The 22,641-nt window shown below is 40.0% G+C and overlaps 3 protein-coding genes across 12 annotated transcripts in view; 2 read left to right on the top strand and 1 right to left on the bottom strand.

Moving 5' to 3' along the window:
* Window positions 1-1,240: 1,240 nt before the first annotated feature.
* Window positions 1,241-18,120, bottom strand: LOC146763419 (uncharacterized). Its single transcript, XM_085569254.1, has 2 exons — window positions 17,319-18,120; window positions 1,241-2,161 (listed from the first exon to the last, which is right to left on the bottom strand). The coding sequence occupies exons 1-2, from the start codon at window positions 18,118-18,120 to the stop codon at window positions 2,076-2,078; spliced, it is 888 nt and encodes a 295-aa protein (XP_085425380.1). The 3' UTR covers window positions 1,241-2,075.
* On the top strand, window positions 2,486-15,335 carry DMC1 (DNA meiotic recombinase 1). 10 transcript variants are annotated; one of them, XM_085569231.1, is made up of 15 exons: window positions 2,501-2,566; window positions 3,061-3,163; window positions 4,819-4,906; window positions 5,493-5,537; window positions 7,749-7,895; window positions 8,198-8,280; window positions 8,870-8,922; window positions 9,811-9,852; window positions 11,053-11,125; window positions 11,801-11,892; window positions 12,390-12,463; window positions 12,554-12,668; window positions 13,464-13,524; window positions 14,072-14,188; window positions 14,635-15,335. In XM_085569231.1, the coding sequence occupies exons 3-15, from the start codon at window positions 4,850-4,852 to the stop codon at window positions 14,702-14,704; spliced, it is 1,029 nt and encodes a 342-aa protein (XP_085425357.1). In that variant the 5' UTR covers window positions 2,501-2,566; window positions 3,061-3,163; window positions 4,819-4,849; the 3' UTR covers window positions 14,705-15,335. The 10 variants fall into 10 exon arrangements, with proteins under 10 accessions (XP_085425356.1, XP_085425353.1, XP_085425359.1 ...); XM_085569232.1 differs by lacking the exon at window positions 2,501-2,566 and adding an exon at window positions 2,615-2,753; XM_085569230.1 differs by lacking the exon at window positions 11,053-11,125 and having other exon boundaries at window positions 2,486-2,566; window positions 11,722-11,892.
* The window catches only part of DDX17 (DEAD-box helicase 17), a 19,817-nt gene continuing 14,660 nt past the window's right edge, over window positions 17,485-22,641 (top strand). Inside the window, exons 1-2 of the mRNA XM_021554038.4 lie at window positions 17,485-17,805; window positions 21,991-22,141. Of these exons, the coding sequence (XP_021409713.1) occupies window positions 17,762-17,805; window positions 21,991-22,141 (195 nt within the window). The 5' untranslated portion in view covers window positions 17,485-17,761. The remainder of the gene's footprint in view (window positions 17,806-21,990; window positions 22,142-22,641) is intronic.

The following is a 22,641-nucleotide window of genomic DNA, read 5'->3' as shown; positions in this document are numbered from 1 at the left end:
TAAAAAATTACATGTGCATTCTCAAATTTGTCAGTTTTTCTTATCTCCTTTGTCTTTTTGATAGATCACATGTGATATACTGATGCATATCTCCATAAATCCTCTAACTCAGTTTAGGTTTTGGAAAGATTGCAAGTGGCCATTTTTTTTCAGTTTGCTTTATTTTTTTATTTTTTATTTTATCATGTCATTCTTAATTATATATAAAAATAATTTCTAATTTCACAATCAGCTATAAAAATAGTGAATCTTGTGGGGCTTGGATTGCTATCACTTACTTTGTTTGTATAGTTGATATACAGATTATTTATTTCTCATTTAGAAAAATACCCATTCCTGAATTCTCTAGTTGGTGTTTTGATATTACTGCTATCTTTTTTTCCAGTCACATGCAATCTGTTGTGTTCCTGACTTGACCTGACATCTCTTTAATATCAGTGGGCACAGCCCTCTAATTCATTACTTCCTTCATAGTTGCAATGCTGAACCATGGTCTGGACAGGACATCTTGATAGACAGAAGGGAGATCTCTAATCCTCTAACATATCTGTAGTAATTAACTCAAAATCAATTAGAGGTAGCAAAACCTATCTTTTAATGTGTCTTTTTAATGCAGGATCACTCCCAATACTGTAGTATTGAATACTTTTGTCAAGGCTTAGCCTAAGGATCTCAAGACTGCGATGGAGACATAACTCAGTCTCCCAGTACCATCTCTATTCCTTCTAGTGATACCATTTTAACAATAGAGCTCTCCTGTTACTTCAGTCTGAATTTCAAAGTTTGGCTGATCTGATATTTTGCCACTCCTACCCTGAGACCCATTGTATGCACAGAGCTTTTGCAGCTCATCTTACTTCTGCCCAGAGATGGAAAACAAAACCCCAATAACAAAGCCCCTCAGGATTTCCCTACTGCAACCATGGATGAAGTTTGTGAGGATGGAAAAAAAAAAAATCAAATGGACACTTAATATTGTATGGTAATGGTTTGACTTGGTTCTTGTCCAAACAGGTACAAGACCTCAAGTGAAAGGAAATGTGTATCACACTGGTGTGTCTCATTACAGTGTGTTCTTCAGGGATGGAGATGCAGTGGTCATGGCAGAACCTGGAAAATGGAAGGAGAAGACTGAGGGATGCCTCTACTCAGTTGGGACAATATCTAACAGGATGAGCTCTGCAGGGTTTTTGTACAACACCAGCTGGAAGCCGAATGAGCAATTAATGATCACACAATGTTTTGAAGTTGTAGAATGTAATTTATTGCCCAAAGTAGCTCTTTGGAGGGGGAAATGGTCTTAATATTCTGTGCATTCATTGACCTTTCTGAAGAACATATTACAAACTAAAAGGATAACGAAGGAAAGGTAGTTTACAGCGTGAGGTATTTTCTGCTGCAGAGCTGCTCAACAACACCAGAAGGGTCACTCTCTTCATTCTGTTCTGGAATAAAAGCATACTTTGTGAAGGAATTCACCTTTAAAGGGCTGTCTGCCTAAGTGCTCTTCTGGAATAGCTCTTGCAGAATAATGTGGTTTTCAAAAGCTGTGCCAGCTGCTTCCTCTGTATGGACAAAGCCTTGCAGTCCCAGGATTGGACTTTTGGTAATTACACAAATTGCTCAATGTTTCAAATGGGGACCCTACAAGCACTTCTGTGGTGTGCTGATGATGGCACAAGGCTGTGGGTTTTGTTGCTTGGTTTCCTGACTTAGCTAAGAAATGGCTTGGAAAAGGTGCCTAACCTCCCACAGGCAGAGGGTGGGGAAGTTTTCACAAGGCCCTTGAAACAGGCTGCGATGCTGCTCCAGTCCTTCTGCCATTCCAAGCCCACACAAGGGGCAGCCGGGAACTCTTCCTGCTCACAGGAGATGTGATGTCTCCTCGATATGCAATCCCGTACCAACTGTGCCACCAGAGGTGAGCTAAAATGGGCGACTGCTCTCCAAATACTGTCTCCAAGTCTGCAGATGTCTCGCAGAAGTGTTCATACCCTAAAAAGCTTTTTTAAAATGGCAGATTAAGTCATGTGTGTGACTCGGCCTCATTTCCTCGTCCTGTTACTCCAGGCAAGTCACTTCTCTTCCAGCTGACAGGTCTTGGGCATCCAATCCAAAAACGCCGGGTATGCTTGGTTGAGGAAGATGCCTGAGCGGCACCCTGGAAAAAACAAAAGGCAGAGCTGGGTTGAACTAAATGCCTCCCAGACCAACCCGGTTTTAACTAATGCTGCCTTTCCCAGCTGTAGAGTGGGGGCAACGCAATATTCCCGGTAGACGGCGACTACAGTGTTTGATGAACCATGAGGGATGGACTGATGAGGACGGAGACCGAGGGGTCTCCCAGCGCGGGCCGGCACAGGGAAGCGCGGCGCGGCTGAGGGAAGCGCGGCGCGGCTGAGGGAAGCGCGGCGCGGCTGAGGGAAGCGAGGCGAGGCGCGGGCCGGCGCAGGGAAGCGCGGGCCGGCCGCAGGACCCGCCCCGCCCGCAGGCGGGAAGGCGGCGGGGCCGAGCCCTCAGGAGCCGTGAGGCGGGCGGCCGCGGCGAGCGCGGAGCCTTCGCCCGGGTACTGCCCCCACCCTCTCCCGCGGAGCTGCCCGGGCATGAGCTGGGGGTTTAATTACTTTTCTAATTTTGATGGGGATTTACGGTGCTCTGAGCGGGGGAGGGAGGTTCAGCGGTCCCTCGCCCTTTGGGAACAGAAATGTACATCTCATGAGGAGGCAGCTGGCAAAGAAAAGCCGAATAAATCGGTGTGTTGATGACGATTAATCAGTTATTTTCCTTTGAGGCAGCAGATGTGAGGTCGCGCCGCGGAGCGCCTTGGGCAGGTCGGATCCCCGAGGCGGGGAGCCGAGCTCTGCTGCCATTTTCCGCCGGCCCGAGCCTGGGGGAATTGCAGGGAGTGGGTCTGTCACACCCGCAGGCTGGAAGGACACCACGGTATCCAGGTCTTGCTCACCTGCCCTCGGTACTTGAGGTGGTGCAAGATTGTTGGTGGTTTCTCATGGGTTTGCTCTGTTGTCTCAGACCTTCACCCTTTTATCTGCTTCACTGCAGGTAGCGGTGACTGGAATCCTTCAGGTGTGCCAGCACACACCAGCAGCAGGACAACGCTTGACTAAGCAGGAGGACTTTTTTCGTATCTAAAGCTTTTAATAGGGTGAGGTAAAATTTCTCCGTTTTCCCTAATAGCCTCCAGGAAGGCACGGGTCTGGGTCTGCCTCGTTTTTCTGCTGTGAGATGCCAATTGCCTAAGGATGGGGAGTAGGAGAACAATCCCATAACCTGCTCAGCAGTGGTTAAAGTGCTGGATTATGTGCATTTGATGAGGACATTTTTAATGAAGAAGGAGATTGTAATATAGTTTTAATGCCTCTTGCATTACTTGTTTTTCTTCCTTCAGTATTTGAAGCTAGGGGATTTTTCAAATTTCCCAAAGTATTTTTTAATTAGTGTTTTACTGTAATTATGTGAAGGCATGATTTATCACTCCATAATTGTCAGAATTCTGAAATAGAAATTAAATATATCATGACATTTTCAGAAATAACCGATTCTATAAGAATATTTCCATTAAATACTAACAGAATAAAATAAGTCTGAAATTCTGATATTCTTTTCCTTTCTTTCCCAGCCTCTATATACACAGGATTCTTGCAAGCAAATTAGTATCCATTTAGAAGCTGAAAAAAAGGCCTTTTGCAGATATTTAGCCTAAACTATCCCAACTTCTGTTAGACATAGCCCATCTTATAGTTTGTGGATTTTGTTAAGAAATGAGCAAGTAAATATATGCACACATTTTGATGTGGTGGTCTACAAAACCTTTCATCGTCCAGAGCTAGAACACCAAGTGTAAGCTCACAATTTAAATAGAAGCAACTTAACCCATTTACAAAACTAAAAAAATTATAGAGTAGTTTGGTTATAAGATCAAATTTCTAAGGAACTACTTCGTATTCACTATTCTTGCATTCATAAAATTTAAGGAGGTCACACTTTACTCATTTAACCATGGTGTCACTAAGTGCCTATTCCAGTTCTAGGCTTTGCTTATAGAAAGTCACACAGAGAGGGCAGTGAAGCTGTGCTGGAGTCCAGACATGGCAAGTTAAACATGAAAAGACATGAAATGAGCTCTCTGTATATGGGTTTGCATAACAAAAGTTACAGATTTTTCTTACCATTCTTTTGTTCTCTCCATGCAAGCATACTCTTTACAGCCATTACCTAAACATCTTCAGCATTTATTAGTCATTTTGAACCTCAGCAAGAACTTCAGAACAAATACAGCTTTAATAATCTGCTCTCAAGATACATAACTAAGGAGTTGTAGCCGTCTCTGCACTGTTTTGTGGGTTTTCTGTCACAGAAAGATGGAGAGGCTGAACTTTTACATTGCCTTTCCATTGCCTATTTTGTCTACAACTATGCTGACTTTTGTCATAAACACACAGACTGCCTTTAGCATTCTCACCAGAATAAATTCCACTAGTAATAATTAATTTAAAATATGTTCCCAACTCCAAAACTCATCTCTGACCCAAGATTCTCACAAGGGAATGAGATCTCTTCCCAATACCTATGAAGCCCTTTCTAGCCAAACTGGTTCATCTGAGTGAAAAACCATAGATTTTCTCCTTTTGGCCTGGTAGGTCAGATAATGAAGAGTTGGAAGCAGAATCCAAATTTAAATCTCTATATGATGTCATACTGACATGTTTCTGTAGTTCAAGGACTTCTTAACAGTCCTTTTACAGACATTTACTCATTTATTGCCCCCCCATGACTGTCTTTGTTTGCATTTCCCACTAGTGATCAATACTTTATTGCATGCTCTTTCACGATGAAGGCCATGGAGGATCAAGTAGTCCAAGAAGAACCAGGATACCAGGATGATGAGGTAAATTTGTTATTGATTGAAAACTATGTGCAGTAAATGTTCAAAGGTATTTTGATAGTCTTAAGAAACCCATGGAGGGACAGGAGGCCCCCAGAAACCATCAGGGAGTTCAATGCATCTAAAATTTTGTTCCAGTCTACTGCCAAGAAAATCTCATTCCCCTAGTCCCTGTACAGCCTGGCTTTTCAAGTAATTTTCATTAACCTTTCAAAAGTTGTGCACAGTTTTTAATGGGATTATCATTATTTCATCATATTTTACACTTCTGTAGTAAATGCAAGGGATCATCAGCATGAAAAGAGTGAGAAATTATGGTAGAGAAGCTGCAGATTATGATGATGCTAACACAAGTCTTATTAGCACAACAGAGGATTAATTGCCTGTGAAGATATACTTTGTGGAGATGATAAGAAACATGTATGTCTTTTTGGCTCACTATGGCTTTGCTTATTTCAGTTGTCCAACAAGCTATGTATTATTTGTGAAAAATCAATAAATGTTTGCAAATCTGAAACAGTCATGTAGCAAGATAGATGTAATAACAAGAAAAAGCAACATCTATTTTTATTTCTGCTATTTTGTTTAGGAATCCTTTTTTCAGGATATTGACCTGCTTCAGAAGCATGGAATTGTAAGTATTAGCAATCACTTGATCACATAGAATTGTCATTGTCCCTCAAAAGCTACTGTAAGGTTGTTTCTAAAATTGTATATACATTGATGCAAATAACTGAAATTCCTCCTTGCAATAAGTTCTAACTCAGTCAGTGGAGACAAATTTTGCCTTTGGTGACAAGACAGATTTTTAGAAAATCTCATTCACATCAGTTTCCTAAATAAAGTGTCAAGATACTCAAAGTATTTAGCACCTAGCACTCTTGAAAAACCAACTGCTTGCTAATTTATTTGAAAACTGTGTGATAGATTATTTCCTGTTCCTGCCAATCTTTGTAATTACTCCTGCATTTTTGGTGCCTGTGAAATCACGCTGTGACAATAGTTACTATACTATTTTCAGCATACTGTGCAGGGGGTAGAGTAGGAGTGAGAAAAATATTAGTTGCTAGAGAAATAAGTGGTTTATTTTCTTAATCAAATGTGAATTCCTATCCTTGTTACCATCATCACATAAACATCACCTATTTATTTGAATTACAATTATTATATGTTTATTTAGGAGACTGGCTCATGTATTGGAATCCTGTTATAATCAGAGTTATAGAAGCAGAATAAAAAGTTGGGTTTGCCTGAAGTAATGTGAGATTTAATAAAAGTGACTCCAGACACACAAAGATGGGAAGGACATATCACAATGACTCATCATTAGTCAGCACTGTAGTTACTGGGCTGACCAGGTCAGCAGTGCAATTGTTGGCAATTTTTTTTTATTGGAAGTTCATTGGCAGTTTTAAAGATAGTTCTGAAGAAGGATCACATGGTTGGGAGTTCAAATTATGGGGCAACATAGGAAAAATAAACAAATTATGCTTAAAAATTTAGCAAGTTGATCAAAGAGGGTGACCTGAGCTGGAAGGGAGCTGTACTACCCTATCAGTATGAAACAAGGCATGGCATTCACAGAATGATACAAATGTATGAAAGAGCTTGAAAACTAAGAATAATGGCTTAGGCTGTTCTTCTGGGGTTGTAAAGGTTTTCTGCTCCTTTCAATTATTTTTTCTTCTTTCTTCCAAGTGGTTATTCCCACACCTCAGAGGAAGTTTTTGTTCTGTGCCAGCTAAAAGCTTTGTGCAAACATAGGATGACCTATATATGTTAAATTCATTTACCTGGAAAAACAATTTTTGTGGGTTTAGAATTTTTTTTCAAGGACTAGAGAGAAAAATATTTACTGGATCTGCCAGTGTGCCCAGAAAGAGAATCAGATTAGAAGAACTGAGACTGTGATTTGGTGATCAAAAGTGTTTAGTAGGATTTAAGGTGCTGTTACCCCTCAGCCTCTGCTGAGTGTCACACACTATCACAGGATGAGAAATAAGCTTTGAAATAAACATGACTAATTTCTCACACAACCCCCCTCCCTTCTTATGCTCTATGTACCCACACACTCTAGACAAATTGATGATATGTCCAGTTCATAGTTTTTTCCAAAGAAAAATCTTGGCCAGAAATGGTAAATTGATGTATTATCCCACACCTTTCACAAAGTATGCTTTCTTATGAGTAATCTGTTCTTGCTTTTACATTTCCAGTGATGTCAGAATCATAAAATGAGGTGAGGGAAGGTAAAATATGTCAGTAGGGTGCTCTCTGAAGTTGTGCTGTTCCCAATTTATGAAAAACAAATAGCTCACTCCAGCCCAAAGTGTCAGTCACATCTGCAGGATACATATGTTTTAATCTGGACATGCAGAAACAGCACAGCAAGTAGATTCAGTTTCCAGTGATCCTTGTGAATCCCAACTATCCACCACCAGATTATCTGGTTTACAGATTATCTGTGCTAAGGGACCAAGGGCAGACTGAGTGTTATATGGTGTCCAAGGTCCACACTATCTGAAATAATTCTGTACTGTTTCTTTACTATCAGCTTTGATCTAGAAAAGCTGACACTGAAAGGGGAGAAGTAAATACCCAGATATCTTTCTCTCAAAACCACCAGAAGCTGCTCTCTGCACCATGATTCCTTGTACCAATATTACTCAAAATTTTGTTTTGTTGATGTCACAAAATACACAATGAAGAGTTTACTGTAAATCTGTTTCTTTCTTGGTGAAAACACAGGCATATGAGTGCAAACTTAAAATATTTTGCAAAGGTTTATTTCACCTTCCAGTTGTTAACTGTTCTGAGTACTCACAGAAGGGAAATTTCTTTGCAGAACGTAGCAGATATTAAAAAGCTGAAGGCAGTTGGGATTTGCACAATCAAAGGAATCCAGATGACCACAAGAAGGGCACTGTGCAATATGAAGGGGCTCTCAGAGGCCAAAGTGGACAAGATTAAAGAAGCTGCAAACAAGCTTGTTGTAAGCCAGTCACTTTCCTGAGAGTTTGAACTTAATGCTGGCCTCTCCAAAATGCTGTGCAACATTTCTCTTAGCAGATTTCCCACTGCATCATCAAAATAATTTTGAAAATTAGTCTGCATGTTACTTTAAGGCATAATACTTTATACTCCACAACAACCAGGTGAATGCTGTGGTGCTTTTTATACTCAACCCATGGGAATGAGGCTGGGAGAAAAGAAGATATTTATATGGGATATTGCACTTTTAACTTTAGGTTAAAGCTAAAATAAACCTCTTGTGTTCTCTTTGGTCTTCCCTAGGAACCAGGCTTCCTCACTGCCTTTGAGTACAGTGAAAAACGGAAGATGGTATTTCATATTTCCACTGGCAGCCAGGAATTTGAGTAAGCTTATCTCTTATATCCTTCCTTCATCCAAATGTTCCAAATAATCATCTTAATTGTCTTTAATGAGACACAGAAATATAAGGGAATAAATCCTCAGCTAGGACACATAGATTCCCCTTACATTTAGAGTTAAAGAAGTCTACATCAATAAGCACCAAAACCAGCTCCTTTTCTGAGGGGAAACTGGACTTTGTACAGTCACTGTAAATAAACAGTTGGCATCCAGAAATCTTGACAGTATAATTTTTTCATCTATCAAAATAATCTGCAGGTTTCAGGTCAAAGTCTTCAAGTCCTCCCTTGAGATATTTTCATGGAATGTTATTTTGAAATATTATTTTCAATATTATTTTCTCTCCTTTCTTTCCAGTAATCATTTGTATAGCTTGTTCCTCTGCACACAAAAAGGGAGATAAAGACAGAGTTAATTCTTTATGAATCAACGATCATTTAGTGCCCTGCACTTAATGTATCAGGGGCTTTAGGGCAGAAATTACTTTCCTTAAAATAGTAAAATGTCTCTTTTTTACTTTCCTTTTGTGATTTTTTTGGGGGGTTTATATAATAATCCTCTCCCTTTCTGCAGTAAACTTCTGGGTGGTGGGATTGAAAGCATGGCAATCACTGAGGCCTTTGGAGGTGAGAGAACCACATTAAATGAGTATTACCAAACAAAGAATTGCAACTTAATTTAGATTTTAGTTCAACTTGGATTACTTATATCAAGTTTACCACACTGTAATTACAAAGATGAGTATCTGCATGAGTGCAAGAAGAAATAATCCACTTCTCTTAGTGTTTTCTAGTTTTTCCTCTTCATTTGCTTTCAGACTAAGTTTGAGCTGAGTCTGCAAGCATGATTACTGAGCATGCTTATTCAGCAAAATGTAGCATTACTAAGACTACTACTAACATGCCAGATTTCTCCCTGATGCAGTGTGACAAAATTGCCACAAAAGGTATTTTAGTTATGCGTACTTAAGGTACACCGCATTTAATGTAAGATTTTGGAAATACAATTAAGCTACTGTTACAGTACACCTAATTAGTTGGTCCTTGACACTTCAGCAATAAGAGTTCATAAAACACAGTCGTCTTCCCTTTAGAAGAGGTAAACTGGAGAGTAATGTGTTTTGGTAGAATGAGATTAATAAACTTGTAAGCTTGTCCTTGATCATTTTACTGGAAATGAAACTGGGCTAGGTTAATTGAATCAACCATTTCTTCCCCACCCCGCCCCCCCCATTATCACTTTTCCACAGCTGCCATATGGTTTTAACTTCCATACACAAGAGAATGACTTCAGCAGTCAAGAAGGATCAAATTAAAGCATTTCAGATTTTGCTTTTCATGTAACACATTTCTGCTGCACAGAATATGATTTAGAAATTGAGGTTAAATGATTTTAAAAGGTAGAGAGTGAGGTGAATGTTGTAAGTAAGAGTTTCTAATTGCAGTCATTCCTGAATCTGTCAAACTTGGAAAAAGAAACCTTGACTCTTTTTTTCCCTTCTCTTTATTTAACAGAGTTCCGGACAGGCAAAACCCAGCTATCTCACACTCTTTGTGGTAGGTATGACATCTTAAAATAAGAGTGATGTTTATTCTCAGTGAATCCATTGTTTACAACTCTATCAGAATTAAACATATGAGTAAAAATTCAGAATCTTTTATTTCTACAAATACAGTGAAACAGACCTTGGTGACTCTTACTGCCATAAACCGTGCTTGAGTAGAGAACTCATATAAATGGTTACTTTTTAATAGTGCTCACATCCATGAAAGTTTTGCCATAAGGAGAGTGAAGATAATAGGCTGTCTTAGATAAAACAGTGAAACACACCATCTGGAAGAGCAGAGCACAAATATGGATGACATGTAGATGGGGCATTGCTCAGAAAAGGGCAGAGGCAAAATTTTTTCTCAACCAAAAAAAAAAAATTCTCTATGACTGTCCTGGTTTCAAGAGGTTTTTCTGAATATGACATTCTGAAAGGGCACTGAAAGGGTACTACTGGCTGTCAGAGACTGGATAAACAGGCATTGGCAGTCACCATATTTGGGCAGTGCCAAAACCAGAAGGACCCTGATTTCCCAGAGATATTTCTCAGTGTGTAAAGAGTAGTAAACAAAACCTTATAAAACTATTAATGCTGCTGGAATTACCAGACACTGAGTAGGCAAATTCTCTTAAATTACTCCCTTATATTGTAAAGTGCAATATGGCATGTTCTGGAAAAACAAGGCCTCTTCTGGTTAATACAGTGTAATGGTCAGCAGAGTCATACCCTTTTGCATGAATGATTACAGCTGGATTGAGTATTTTAGCTTATTCACTCCAAAGAGACTAAACCCACAATCAGCAACTATTTGCATATCAAGAAAAAACTCATATGCAAAGAAATTTTGATCATATGTGTTACAGCTGGAAAAAGTGCCTACTAAGTCAATAGAATTAATTTGGGCAGAAGATTTTGTGTAAGAACTCACTAATAACATCCCTAAAATACACAGATTTAGTGATGGTACTGAGTAAACAGTTTTGACACCATTAATTAAATCTCATCTGATCTGCAATCGAGAAAAGCAGCTTCAGCTTAGTCTCAAGAGGGCAGTAAGACAAGATACTCCTGATTTTCACATCAATTAAAACTGACAGTTCTTTGTGATATGGACAAACAGTTGTATTTTATTTTAAAAATAATGATAGAGGGATTAAGAAAATATTTTTCCTGCTTTTTCATTTTAATATTCTATGATTCTCTGTAGTGACAGCCCAGCTCCCAGGACCAAATGGCTACACAGGTGGAAAGATTATCTTCATTGATACTGAAAACACTTTGTATCTTTTGGCTGTTAAAAGTTACAGGTGTGATGAACTGGAAAGTTAGTAATAAGGAAGCTTCATACATGTAAAACATTATGACTGACATTTTGTTGTAAGGAATCTTCATATACATAAAATATGACTGGCACAGAAATTGTGGAGAGCACAGTGTATAGTGGCCCACAAGGAAGTGAGTTTTTCTTTTGTCATTTGATGTAATCCAACCTGGAAAAATTAGTTAGGAATTGGATTATATTTTAACTGGGTTTTTTTGTTTGTTTGTTTTTGGGAGTTTTGTGTTTTTGAGATCTAGTAGGCCTCCTACAGGTTATAGCAGCTTTTCTATTCAAGATAAATTTATCTAAGTACTAAACACTATTTTTAACACTTCACATTTGCAGTAGACTGTGTATAAACAGGTTTTGCTCACAGCTGAATTCCTAGAGCACAGCTATCCATATGTCAACTCCCCCCCGCCTCAAACCCTAAACACAAAACAATTACCATCGTGAGCCCTAAACTATCTTTAGGGTACGTGGGACAGCATGAAGACAAAAAGTCAGTCTTCTCTAGGACTAAAATAAATATTCTTCTTTTTTTTCCCCCCATAGTCCTATTTTGGAATGGAGTCTTATTATTTTCAGAGCATGGTTTGCACAAGGAGAAATCCTTAACTCTGACTCATGCCAGCCGACCAGACCGCCTGCGTGACATTGCTGATCGCTTCAATGTTGACCACGAGGCAGTACTTGACAACGTGCTCTATGCACGTGCATATACCAGTAAGACCATTATTGCAACTGGCATGATATCTAGGGTTTTTTCTCTCAGGTACCATTTTTAATAGTTCTCAGTTTATTAACACTTCTCAGTTTATTAACAGCTCAACACACTGTCACAAGGTACTGCTTTAAAACTTCAAGAAATTTTGAAATAAGACTTCTTTAAGAGTGCAGTATAAACATAAATAATATGATTAAAACATTTTCTGTGTGTCATTTAACTCAATATTAAATTAAAATGTATGTATTGCTTTTCAGTTCTTAACACAACAAAAAGTTGTCTTCATGCAGAGTGAAGATTTTCACAAAGAAGTTTTGTGAGATGGGTGAGAGGAAACTGGAACCTGCAAAATATTGTTGCTGGGCATTGCATTTAAAACTGCTGGCAATGAAAACATAACCAGTGGAGACATTTCAAGTGGAATTTTAAAGTTCAGGCTTTTGTTCCGTCAGAGTTCTTTCTGGTCCTAATTTCTCTTGGCAACTGCTTCCCATAGGTGAGCATCAGATGGAATTGCTTGACTATGTAGCAGCCAAGTTCCATGAGGAAGCTGGTATCTTCAAGTTATTGGTACAAGACTTCTATATGCTTACTGTTCTCAGAATATGTGTTCCTGTTTTCTTTCACTATATTTACTTACCTAGCATGATTACAATGCAGATCATTGACTCCATAATGGCACTTTTCCGTGTGGATTTCAGTGGTCGCGGAGAGTTGGCTGAACGACAACAGAAACTAGCTCAGATGTTGTCAAGGCTCCAAAAAATATCAGAAGGTATGGGAAATATTGCAAGATTTGAAAAACATGGGCTGGAGTCACTACCAGTAGCTTTTGGTAGCACAACGACTTAGTAGTAGATCCTTCCTCACTTCACACCTCTGTCAGTTACCAAAAAGATCAAACTGATATTATTTCAAGATGACAGATTGAGAAAACGTCTGGACTTTCCAACATTTAGAGTTTTATTAGGAATACTGTCAAGCCCTAAATGACATAATAGATTGTAGAACTGGACAAATACTCAGTAAGAGTAATTGCCTTCCCCAAATTCCAACAGTCTAAATACAAAAGAAAGAGGAAAGAGGATGAAGGCATAGAGAAATGAAAAAGCCATGCCTCTTGCCAATTTCTCAGTACTTTGCAATGCTTTGGGGGATGATGATAGGATGACTAGAGTTCCTTCTCTTTGGAATGTCTCAGAAATGTTGATGAGGAATTAATAAATGTTTTTTTCCTGATGTAAAAAAAAAAAAAAATTCAAACAGAGAAAGGGAAGAAGAGAGAGCTGAGGGCAGGGAGCCAGCAGAGAATAGATGGAAACTGAGAAAGACTTGTTCAGTGGAATTGTAAAAAGTGCTCAATTTTGGTGTATTACAGTTGAAGCCATGCAAGAGCAAATTAGGCTGTGTCGTGATTAACTGCAGCCATCAGTCATAAAGAATATTTTCTTCTCGTTCACTTAAAATTTGGAGTGCTTCAGCAGAAACCTTGCTTTTACCATGGATGAGAGAATATTTTGGAATTCTAATTGGATGAAGTCTACTTTCTTTGAAATGTCTTCTCTTGCAGAATATAATGTGGCTGTGTTTGTGACCAACCAGATGACTGCTGACCCAGGAGCAACTATGACGTAAAATACTTTTTCTCTCTCTTAAAAAAAAAATCCTGTACTTTGTATTATGTATTTAACAGAAATGAGAACTGAGATTGTAAGGAGCAAGAGACACTGAAATGAAACATCAGTTTGGTCATTGTTTCCTCTGATATTAGGAATTAATACATAAATGACCTTTGGAAGTTTCTCTCAGTTTTTGGAATGAGCTTTTTTGTGTTTATCTGCTGCCTGGTATGGTGGTGTGATTTCACTGTGACTTAAACAAAGAAAATGAGCTATAAAAAATATTGAAAAAGCACCACATTTTCCTTTGGAGCAGCTCATATGTGATATTTAAGGTGTGTATTTCTGGAGCCTCTTATATGTAATGACAGGAAAATTATGCCAGCATTGAACATATGAACATATTATCTTGAGACAAGTATGCAAAAGTCAAGTTTCTAAAGTATTTCCCTATTGATTATTTGTTACTGGGTTGAATAGGGCTCAGTCTGACAGTTAAGCACAGTTTTAACCTCTGGAATTTGCACAGTGAATCACCACAATTTTCTTGCTAATTCAGCTTTCAGGCAGACCCAAAAAAGCCCATCGGGGGCCACATCCTTGCTCATGCTTCGACTACCAGGATCAGTTTGAGGAAAGGGAGAGGGGAGCTGCGGATTGCAAAGATCTATGACAGGTAAACCACCTTTCCCTCACGGGAGAGAAGGTGACAAAGTTCAAGGTATTGAAACTGTCTGGATGGTACATTGGGAGAAAATCTGAAAGGACAAACTAATTAACAGATTAAACAACTGATTAAAGTTGTCTTGCACCTTGCATACGTTAAATAACATAATCTTTCATCATAAATCCTACTAGATGCTTAGCTCTTAATGAAGCTTTGGTAGGACTGGTAGTCCCTTGGCAGGAAGATTCTGGACATTTTAAATTCCTAAGTTTTCCTGACACAATAATTTCGCATTTTCTGATCCTGATGATATCGATCAGATTCTACAGTTTGCACATAGGTATAAAGGCACTGAGGTATTCCAGGTCGCTCACACCCACAGCATTTTGGAGACTGTTTCACAACTGCATTTTATATGGAGAAACCCACAAGTTTCTTGTATCTTTTTCGCCCAGCCCTGAGATGCCTGAAAATGAAGCCACATTTGCAATAACTGCTGGAGGGATTGGGGATGCCAAAGAATAGGTAAAAAAATGTAATGTAAATGTACTAAAAAACCAGCAGGGAAGCTGTGATGAAGATTTGTGAAAGCTTGACAACTACCTATGGCTGCATTTGTAGCTTTTGGGAGATATTTAAGATATTTTGGGAGAACACTGGGATAGATTTTGTACAGTTCAGTTTTACTGAACTAAAATTTTGGTCATGTAGGATTTTTGTTTTTCAATTGAACTTTTGGCATGCAAATATTTAAGCCATTAGATTGTGAATTGTTCTTAGAATCCTTTTCCTATCTTTTGTGAAAATCAAACCTGTCCTTTCACATGGGAGTGAATATACTCTTTCTTAATTTATTTCAAAGAGAGTGTCTAAGTGGTAGAATTTATAGTGTGAAATGCAACAGAACTAGAATAATCTCAGTTATAAAATTCACATATATAGATGGAAAAGGCAGTGGGAGGAACAACAGCTCAATAACTTGACAGATTTTCACGTACTGTAGAGGAACAAGTAGTTTTGAGAATATGTTTTTAAACATTTTTATCTTGACTAAATAATGTTCATGTTTTTATTTAGCATTTTCTACTTTTTGGACAGAATGTTTTAAACCTGTTCTTATTAAAGTTAAAAATAAAGACTATGAAGTAGAACAGAAGTCTGACTATGTTTGGGTGCTTCGCATTAAACTCCACTCTCAAAAATCTCATTGATCTTTCATGAGAAAAATATATTATAAAAAAAAACCCAATACATTAAAACCTTTTTCTAGTTCTCTAAAGAAATAAACTTGATATAATTGACTTGTCATTCTTCTAGGATAAGTAAGACTATTAAAGATTAGTATTAAGTAATAGTAAATATTGTTACTATTAAAAAGAATAAAACAAATGCAGTGGCTAAATAGGAGAGGCTGGCACCAGCACTTTTACCAAGGAAAAGGCACTTAAGATTCAGCTTGCTGAGGGAGCCAGCAGCACAGGCACAGCTCTGAAGTAGCCAGAGATGTAGGTCACAGGGGGCAAAAGAAGAAACTGGGAATAAAGATGCAAACAGGGCATTGGGGGCCAAAATAACAATTCCTTTTGCAATATCACCAATGCTCATGGAATCCCTTGCTTTTCTATAAATTAAACAATAATAATAATAATTATAATTAAACATACATACACACACATGGATATAATGGAGAAGTCTTGCTTTGTCCTCTGGTAATTACAGTGATTCTAATTTTGGTATCTGGTCAAAGAAATTGTCCTCACTGGCAAAATAATGTTTTTGTTTAGGTTACCAAATGCAAGTTAAGATAACATCAAGTAAAAAGGTAGCAATGACCAGAAATTAATGGAAAAGAAGCCTGACATTTTAACCAGGCTTTTCCTTGTGACAGACCTAGAGGGCTTGCCTTCCTTAAGTGGTTTCTTAACAGATAGTTGATATTTTTCCTGAGGTAGAGCACTGTTTTTCACAGTGGAGAAAAGTCTAGAGAGCTGTAGGCTGGGAAGCTGCTTCATCTGATAGCGCCAGGAATGGATCAGTCATTGCCATTTAATGCAATGTCCAGTCCATTGCATGTGCCAGGCTTTCCCACACTAGGCATTTTTATCCAGCGGCCAAGTACCCAGTGTCAGTGAGAGCATGCAGTGTCACTTGACTCTGTGCCACCCACTTAAAAGACCCAGGTTTCTCTTGCATTTTATTTTAAGCACTCAGATTGCTTTTTGCTTTCTCAAACATGTGATACATACATACATATGTATATACGATGTGAAACTAAAATGGTAATTTCTGTGTCGTTCTAGGCTGTTATTTTTATCCATGGGTCTGAAAGTAAAGGGGACTGTTTTTCCCTTCTGCCAGTATAAGCAGCTTTCGATAACCTGTCAGCCCAGAAATTACTGCTGATAGTGAAACACGGTGTGGGCCAGGGCTGGGTTTGGCTGGGCTAACCCCACCATCTCCTTGTGCCAGGACACACTGACTTGGCAATACCGCATACACAACACAAAAGGATTTATGGTCTGTGCCACGTAATCGCCTCGTGGATGATTCTGCCTTTCAGCGAGGAGTCTCTGGCTCATGTGGGGAATTCTGCCGCGGCCTGCCGGCGCTCAGGCGACAGCAAACATCATGGCTGCTGTCACTCTGCTCCTGCCCCCGCGCCGCGCCGAGATCCCCCTGCTAATCTTACAGGGAATAACCTCGGCCGCCGGAGCCGCCACAGAGGTCCAAAGGGCCGCTCCCGCCCCGTCGCCCAGCGTCCCATTATTGTTCCGCCATTGTCCCATCATCGTGTCCTCAACCCCGCCGCCACCTCGGCGGAGCCCGTGGGCGAGAAGGCGACGGGCCGTATTCTTCAAACCGTCTGCGAATCCAGCGTAACCCTCCGGCCCAGCCTGCACGGTCCGCGTAAGAATCCTACGCCAAGCGCACCGGGCTCTTCCCGCCCTACGCTACCCTCAGTTACGCACCTTACGTACGCCGTGCACTTACGTAACGTGCGCCTCGGCCCAGGTATTCTCTGCCCTGCAGAAGGGGTTACGGAGAGCTCCTTACGCAGCTGACTTTGGGGAATAGCGTTACTCCTCCCCTCCGCCTTCCTCACGCGGGGCCCCGGCTCTAAGTAAAGAACGTTACGCACCTTTCGTAGCCCGCCTGCTACTGCACGGGGCGGTGTTTCGCCGAGCGCGCTTAGTGCGTAGTTGAGTTCCGAGAATAGGCGTAGGTGTTTCGGAGGGCCGGAGTTTGCGCAGCGCCAGGCTGCCCGTAACGTAAGCGGAGCGGGCCGGGGCGGCGGCGGCCATTTTGTGCCGGGAGCGCGGAGCAAGAAGACGCTGGTGTCGCCACACTACCCGGGCCCTGGAGCCGACCGAGAGCCCCGCCGTTCCGGCCGCTGACGCCCAGCGGGTCTCGGACCCTCTGACCACCTCTTCTCCTTTTGTGTCCCACCAAAGAGGCGAGGTGGCGCAAAGCGAGGCCTCCGAGGCGCAGCCGCCCCTGGCTGGACCCTCGCCCCGTACCCCCAGTCCCTCGCCGTCCCCACGGCCGGCGTTCCGCTGCCTCTCACCCACCCCTCCGGGGGCGATGAGAGGCTTCGGGGACCGGGGCCGCGACCGAGACCGCGGCGGGTAAGGGGGAGGGGGGGTCGGCACGGCGGGGGGCGGTGGGGGAAGCCGAAGGCCTGCGTTGGGGGCGGGGTAGGCCGAGGGGTTCGGGGGGTGTGTTGGAGTGGCGGTTTTGGGGGAGCTAAAATTCCATCTGTGGAGATTTGCCCCCCTGGATTCTCGTGTGGGGGCGGGGGTAGTTGGAGGCTTATCTGTCCCCAAGGCGAGGTGGTGGGTTTTGAGCGTTTTACGGGTTTTTAAATTATTTGTTTTATTTAGCTTTTCCACCGTCCATGTGTAACTAGTTCTGAGCCTTGCTTGCAATTTTAAGGCCTGCATCCACCCTGCCCCCTTAATTATTTTCTGCCAGCCGCCTTATTTACCCGGCGGGACCCGTGGCACCCTCCCCGCTGCGAGCCACGAAGGTCTCGGTGGCCCTGGCAGGGCTGGTTGTCCTTCTGTCTGCCCTTCTGGTTGTCATTGCTCCTTCTGGACTTACTGGAAAGATGGCAGAGGGGGGAAGATCTGTCTCAGCTGCGCTCCTGGGTTTACCGTGATAGGAAATGGGATTGGAAACGCTGCCCTTTGGGGGACTTGGGCACTCGAGCGGGTGATCTCGGTGAGCCATGGTGCTGGACCACACTCGCCAAGTTTACGTAGTGCTACAGCAATTGTTTGTGTGGTTCTGTAAAGGCCTAGTGCTTGATACTCTTGAATCTGTTATTTAAAGAAGGTTTGGCTTGCAAAAGGCTTTTGCAGGTTTGATTTGATGTGATTTTTTTTCTTTTGACAATGACAGCAGTAAACACAATGGTGTTATACTGCGTAACTAGAGTGAGTTTCGAGCTTTTTAAGCGTTGACAGTAATAAGGCATTCGTGCCAGGCCTTTTTAAAGAGAAAGTTAGAACTAATTTCTGAGAGTGGCATTTTCAGATCATGAGTAGTTCTCAAGGTTTAGCAAAAAAATATAATGTGGGTTCTGCTATATAGTAAGCTAGATCTCAATTAATGAGTCTTCTCTCCATTTTTTTCCTTTTTTTTTCTCTCCCACTTCCTTTTCCTCGTGTTTTCCCTTGCCACTGGCAGATTAAAGAATATTTTGCTATACATTGCAATGCACTTTGACATTCGGTTTCTTGTCAGCTGTGGAGGGAGATAGTTGGATCATTGCTTTATCTTACACCGACATTTAACATCCTGAAATTAAAAGATACTTTCGGTCTTTTTTTTTTTCACAGAGAGGAGGGTTCTGGTGTTTTTCTGCTAAGAGATTTCCAGCTCAGTTTAACACAAGGACATTGGAGTAAGCGCTTTGGCAAGTCTGAGATAGATCAGACCACAGCTGTTTTTGGAGTTTAGTGAGTGAGTTTGAGTATGCAGATTTATATACAGTTACTTATAGAACACTGGCCAAAGCATTGCCACAACACTTGATGTGCCTTAAAATTAGTGTTATTTCATTTTCTGTAAAGTCTTTAATTATAGTGGCTGCTTCTCTTTTAGGTCAGGGGTTTTGCATGAGTAAAAGAAGTGCTTCCATGATTCTTTGTGAAGTCTGTGGATATTTGCATGAAAAATTTTTTTTTTCTTTTTTTTTTTTTTTTTTTTTTTTTTTTTTTTTTTTTTTTTGCATATTATCCTGGAACCTTTAATACATTAGGATTCAATTTGTTACATACATCCCTTTAAGTTGTGAAAATATTTGTAACCACTAACAACTATCTTACTTCATAAATAACCTGTATAAAATATTGGGCCTCCCAGTGTGCTGGTTCAGTACCTTATGAAAGTTTACCACCACTTCTTTTGTAGTCTAATCACATAAAAGGGTTCTAGTTTTCTCTTGTCAGGAATGAGCTGTACGTGACTTCTTAGGAAAATTATGTTTTCCTCTGGAATGTGTCAGATTTACTCAGTTCTGTCCCAGAAGTGATGGCAGTAGTAATATTAGGGAAGAAAGTTTTGAGCCACCCTGAATTTACCTTTGAAAAGAGGGCTGTTGGCAAACCAGGGAAATACTAGATTTAAGTCAGTTTAATTTGAGTTGGAATCTCTTTTTACTTGGAGTCAGAATGTGAAGTGTCAGTTACTGCCAGTTTAGCAACTGAACCCCCACAGAGTCAGGGTTCAAGGGCTGCTGTAGGGTTCCTTCCTTTTCCTTTCAGGTCAGGATTCAGGCATATTGTGTGTTAGAGTGGAGAACTGAAACTATGTGACTTCTGTGTAGAATATGTAGTTTTTTTTTCCCTCTGGATAGCTTTAGAGCATGTGTTCATAGTACCCAGCTTTTAGCTTTTGCAGTGTCCAGTCTTGCTGGCAGCCCAGTCGTATGTTTCCTTTTCTAAGGAAACTCATCAACCCTTTGACCCTCTAGTGGACTTGAGTGAGTTTGGGGTTTATGGGTTTTGTAGGAACTGCTTGGGTACTGACATTTTTGACATTTTGACCTCAGTTTAGCATGATTGGTAACAAACATCATCACTAAAGGTGGATGTCCCTGTAAATGAAAGTCTGCGCCTTTTTTTTTTTTTTTTTCTTTGTCCTGAAAGGAAACACAATACTTAAATGCATTTTTGAAGTTGTGTTTCACAGTCATTTTCATAAGAGAAAACTTGATGACTTTACAGGTTGTCTTGGGGATCTGATACACACACAGGTGAAAAGACAGGAGCAATTTATAGGAAAGGGAAGAAGCCTAATGCACAGTTGCAAGGCAACAGACATTTTAAAACTAACTTAGCAGCTTTGAAGCTAAATTATAAAGAGTTACCAAGTATCTACCATACTTGGCCTTTCCAACAATTTAACCACTTCTTCCTGTTAGAATGTTGATTTGAGTTCTGTTTCTTTGGTCTCTTAGTCACTATAATTTATAGTTTCTGTTGGGAAGTGATTTAAAGAACAAATGTACTTAATGTTTCAGCAGGTAGTCTTGTACTCTAAGATAATTCAGAATTTTTTTTCAGCTCTTATGTAATTTTTTTGGTAACTCTTTTACCCCCTCTTTTATCCAGAAGTTACTCCTGTGAGAATGTTGCTTAGAGATTTTTGTTGCTTTCAGTTTATTTCATTACCAGTTTTTTGTTTACTGGTGGACTACCTAGGTAAGGTGCAGACACTTTGGTTTTGCTGTCTAAAAGTTGTTTGAAATAAGCAGGTTTCATGAATTAATGTTTTGCATAAAGCTGTACCTTTAGGACAAAAATGGACTTGCTAGCATTTTGAAAAGTTCTTTCTGCTGAGTTTGTGCAATACTGATGAAAGTGCTGTAGCTTTTTTTGGGGGTGTGTTATTTTAAAATACAAATACAGTAAATAATAATTTAATGCCACTGGATTTTTAGTTACTCTTACAACTTACTGTCAGAAGCTCATGTTTTAGCTATTGAATTAACCGGTTGTTGCAGTTAGTCTTACCTTCTGAAGTGTGTATATAATTAACTTGATAAAGAAAACTTAGAGAGAAAGAGCAATAAATTTTGAATTGTTTTGCTAGAACATGTTTTTTTTTTTGGTGAACATGAGCTTCTTACTCTCTTCTGTCTTCACCACAGTACGTTTTGGAGAGGATATCATTTTTCCCAGACTTTTTGGTTTTTTTTTTTTTTTTTTTTTTTTTTTTTTTCCTTGTTGGCTGTGTTTTAAAAATAAGGGTTTTTTTGTTGTTGTTGATTACAGAATTACAGATGGACTTGCAAGCTTGGCTGGACTTGTTTAGTTTCTGTTCTTCAGTCTGCTGTTTTTCATTTGAGGCATAATTCTTGATAGGAAGAGAGAGAAGATACAGAGGGGGAGATAGTGAAATAGCTGTCTAGTGTAAAACTAACCTTGAGAGACAGAGAAGGAACTTGCAAGGAGAGATTTTTCTCATCCCTTTTATCTAACTTTGTTGTAAGTGCACTGTCAGTTTCAAGAAAAATGTTGTAGGTGTACAGCAGCCATGTCTAGAGGCAGGAGCTTTAAAAGGGTGATTTACAATAACATGGTTTTAGGTTCAGAACTAACCCAAAGCAGGTTTATGTTATTTCAAGAAGTTTTATACCATCATACTGATTGGAGGGAGGTGACTTGCTAGAATGTTGTGCTCATATGTCAGCTTGGGGAAAGCACAACAAAAAATGGTTAAGAAAATTCCAGAATAATTCTAGAATAGTTTTTAAATACTGGTAGTGGATTTTTTTTTAAGTAACTTAACATTTGCATTTACAGGTTTGGAGCAAGTCGTGGAGGTCCTCTTCCTCCGAAGAAATTTGGTAATCCAGGGGAACGTTTACGTAAGAAAAAATGGGATTTAAATGAACTGCCCAAGTTTGAGAAGAATTTTTATGTGGAACATCCGGAAGTGGCCAGGCTTACTCCAGTAAGTGTTATGTTGTCTGCAACAGAAAATGTCACAAGCTGAAAAACTTGTCCTAGGAAGTCTGGAACAGCATGTAAAATAGAGTTGCCTCTTCATTAAGCTCGTTTGGCATGTGTACTCTGTGGGATTCTGGTTCTAGTTGCCTTTACTATTTAACTTTAGCAAGGGATATGCTTCTCTTCTTAGTTGTTTTTATATGCGATAGTTTATGTTTTGTAATTTGTAATTCATCTTTATAATGCTTGTCTGGTCTAGCAATTTGTCAGTGGAGCTAAAACTTAGTTACAGTATGGAGAAGCCCTGGGAAAACATAAGATAATGAACTAAAAGTGACAGAAATACATGAGAAAGGTTTGAAAGTAATATTTTATCATAAGAGAATCTGAGCTGAAAGAGGCCTTGGGGGACATCTGTAGTCTAATCCTCTGCTTAGAGCAGCACTAATGGTAGAACTAGAGCAGGTTGCTTAGTGCCTTGTCCTTTTGAGTTTGAATATCCCC

Source organism: Lonchura striata, chromosome 1A, assembly GCF_050655825.1.
Source record: "Lonchura striata isolate lonStrDom1 chromosome 1A, ASM5065582v1, whole genome shotgun sequence".
NCBI classification, from domain to species: Eukaryota; Metazoa; Chordata; class Aves; order Passeriformes; family Estrildidae; genus Lonchura; species Lonchura striata.
The sequence above is the reverse complement of the archived record's forward strand: the minus strand, read 5'-3'. Positions and strand labels throughout refer to the sequence as shown.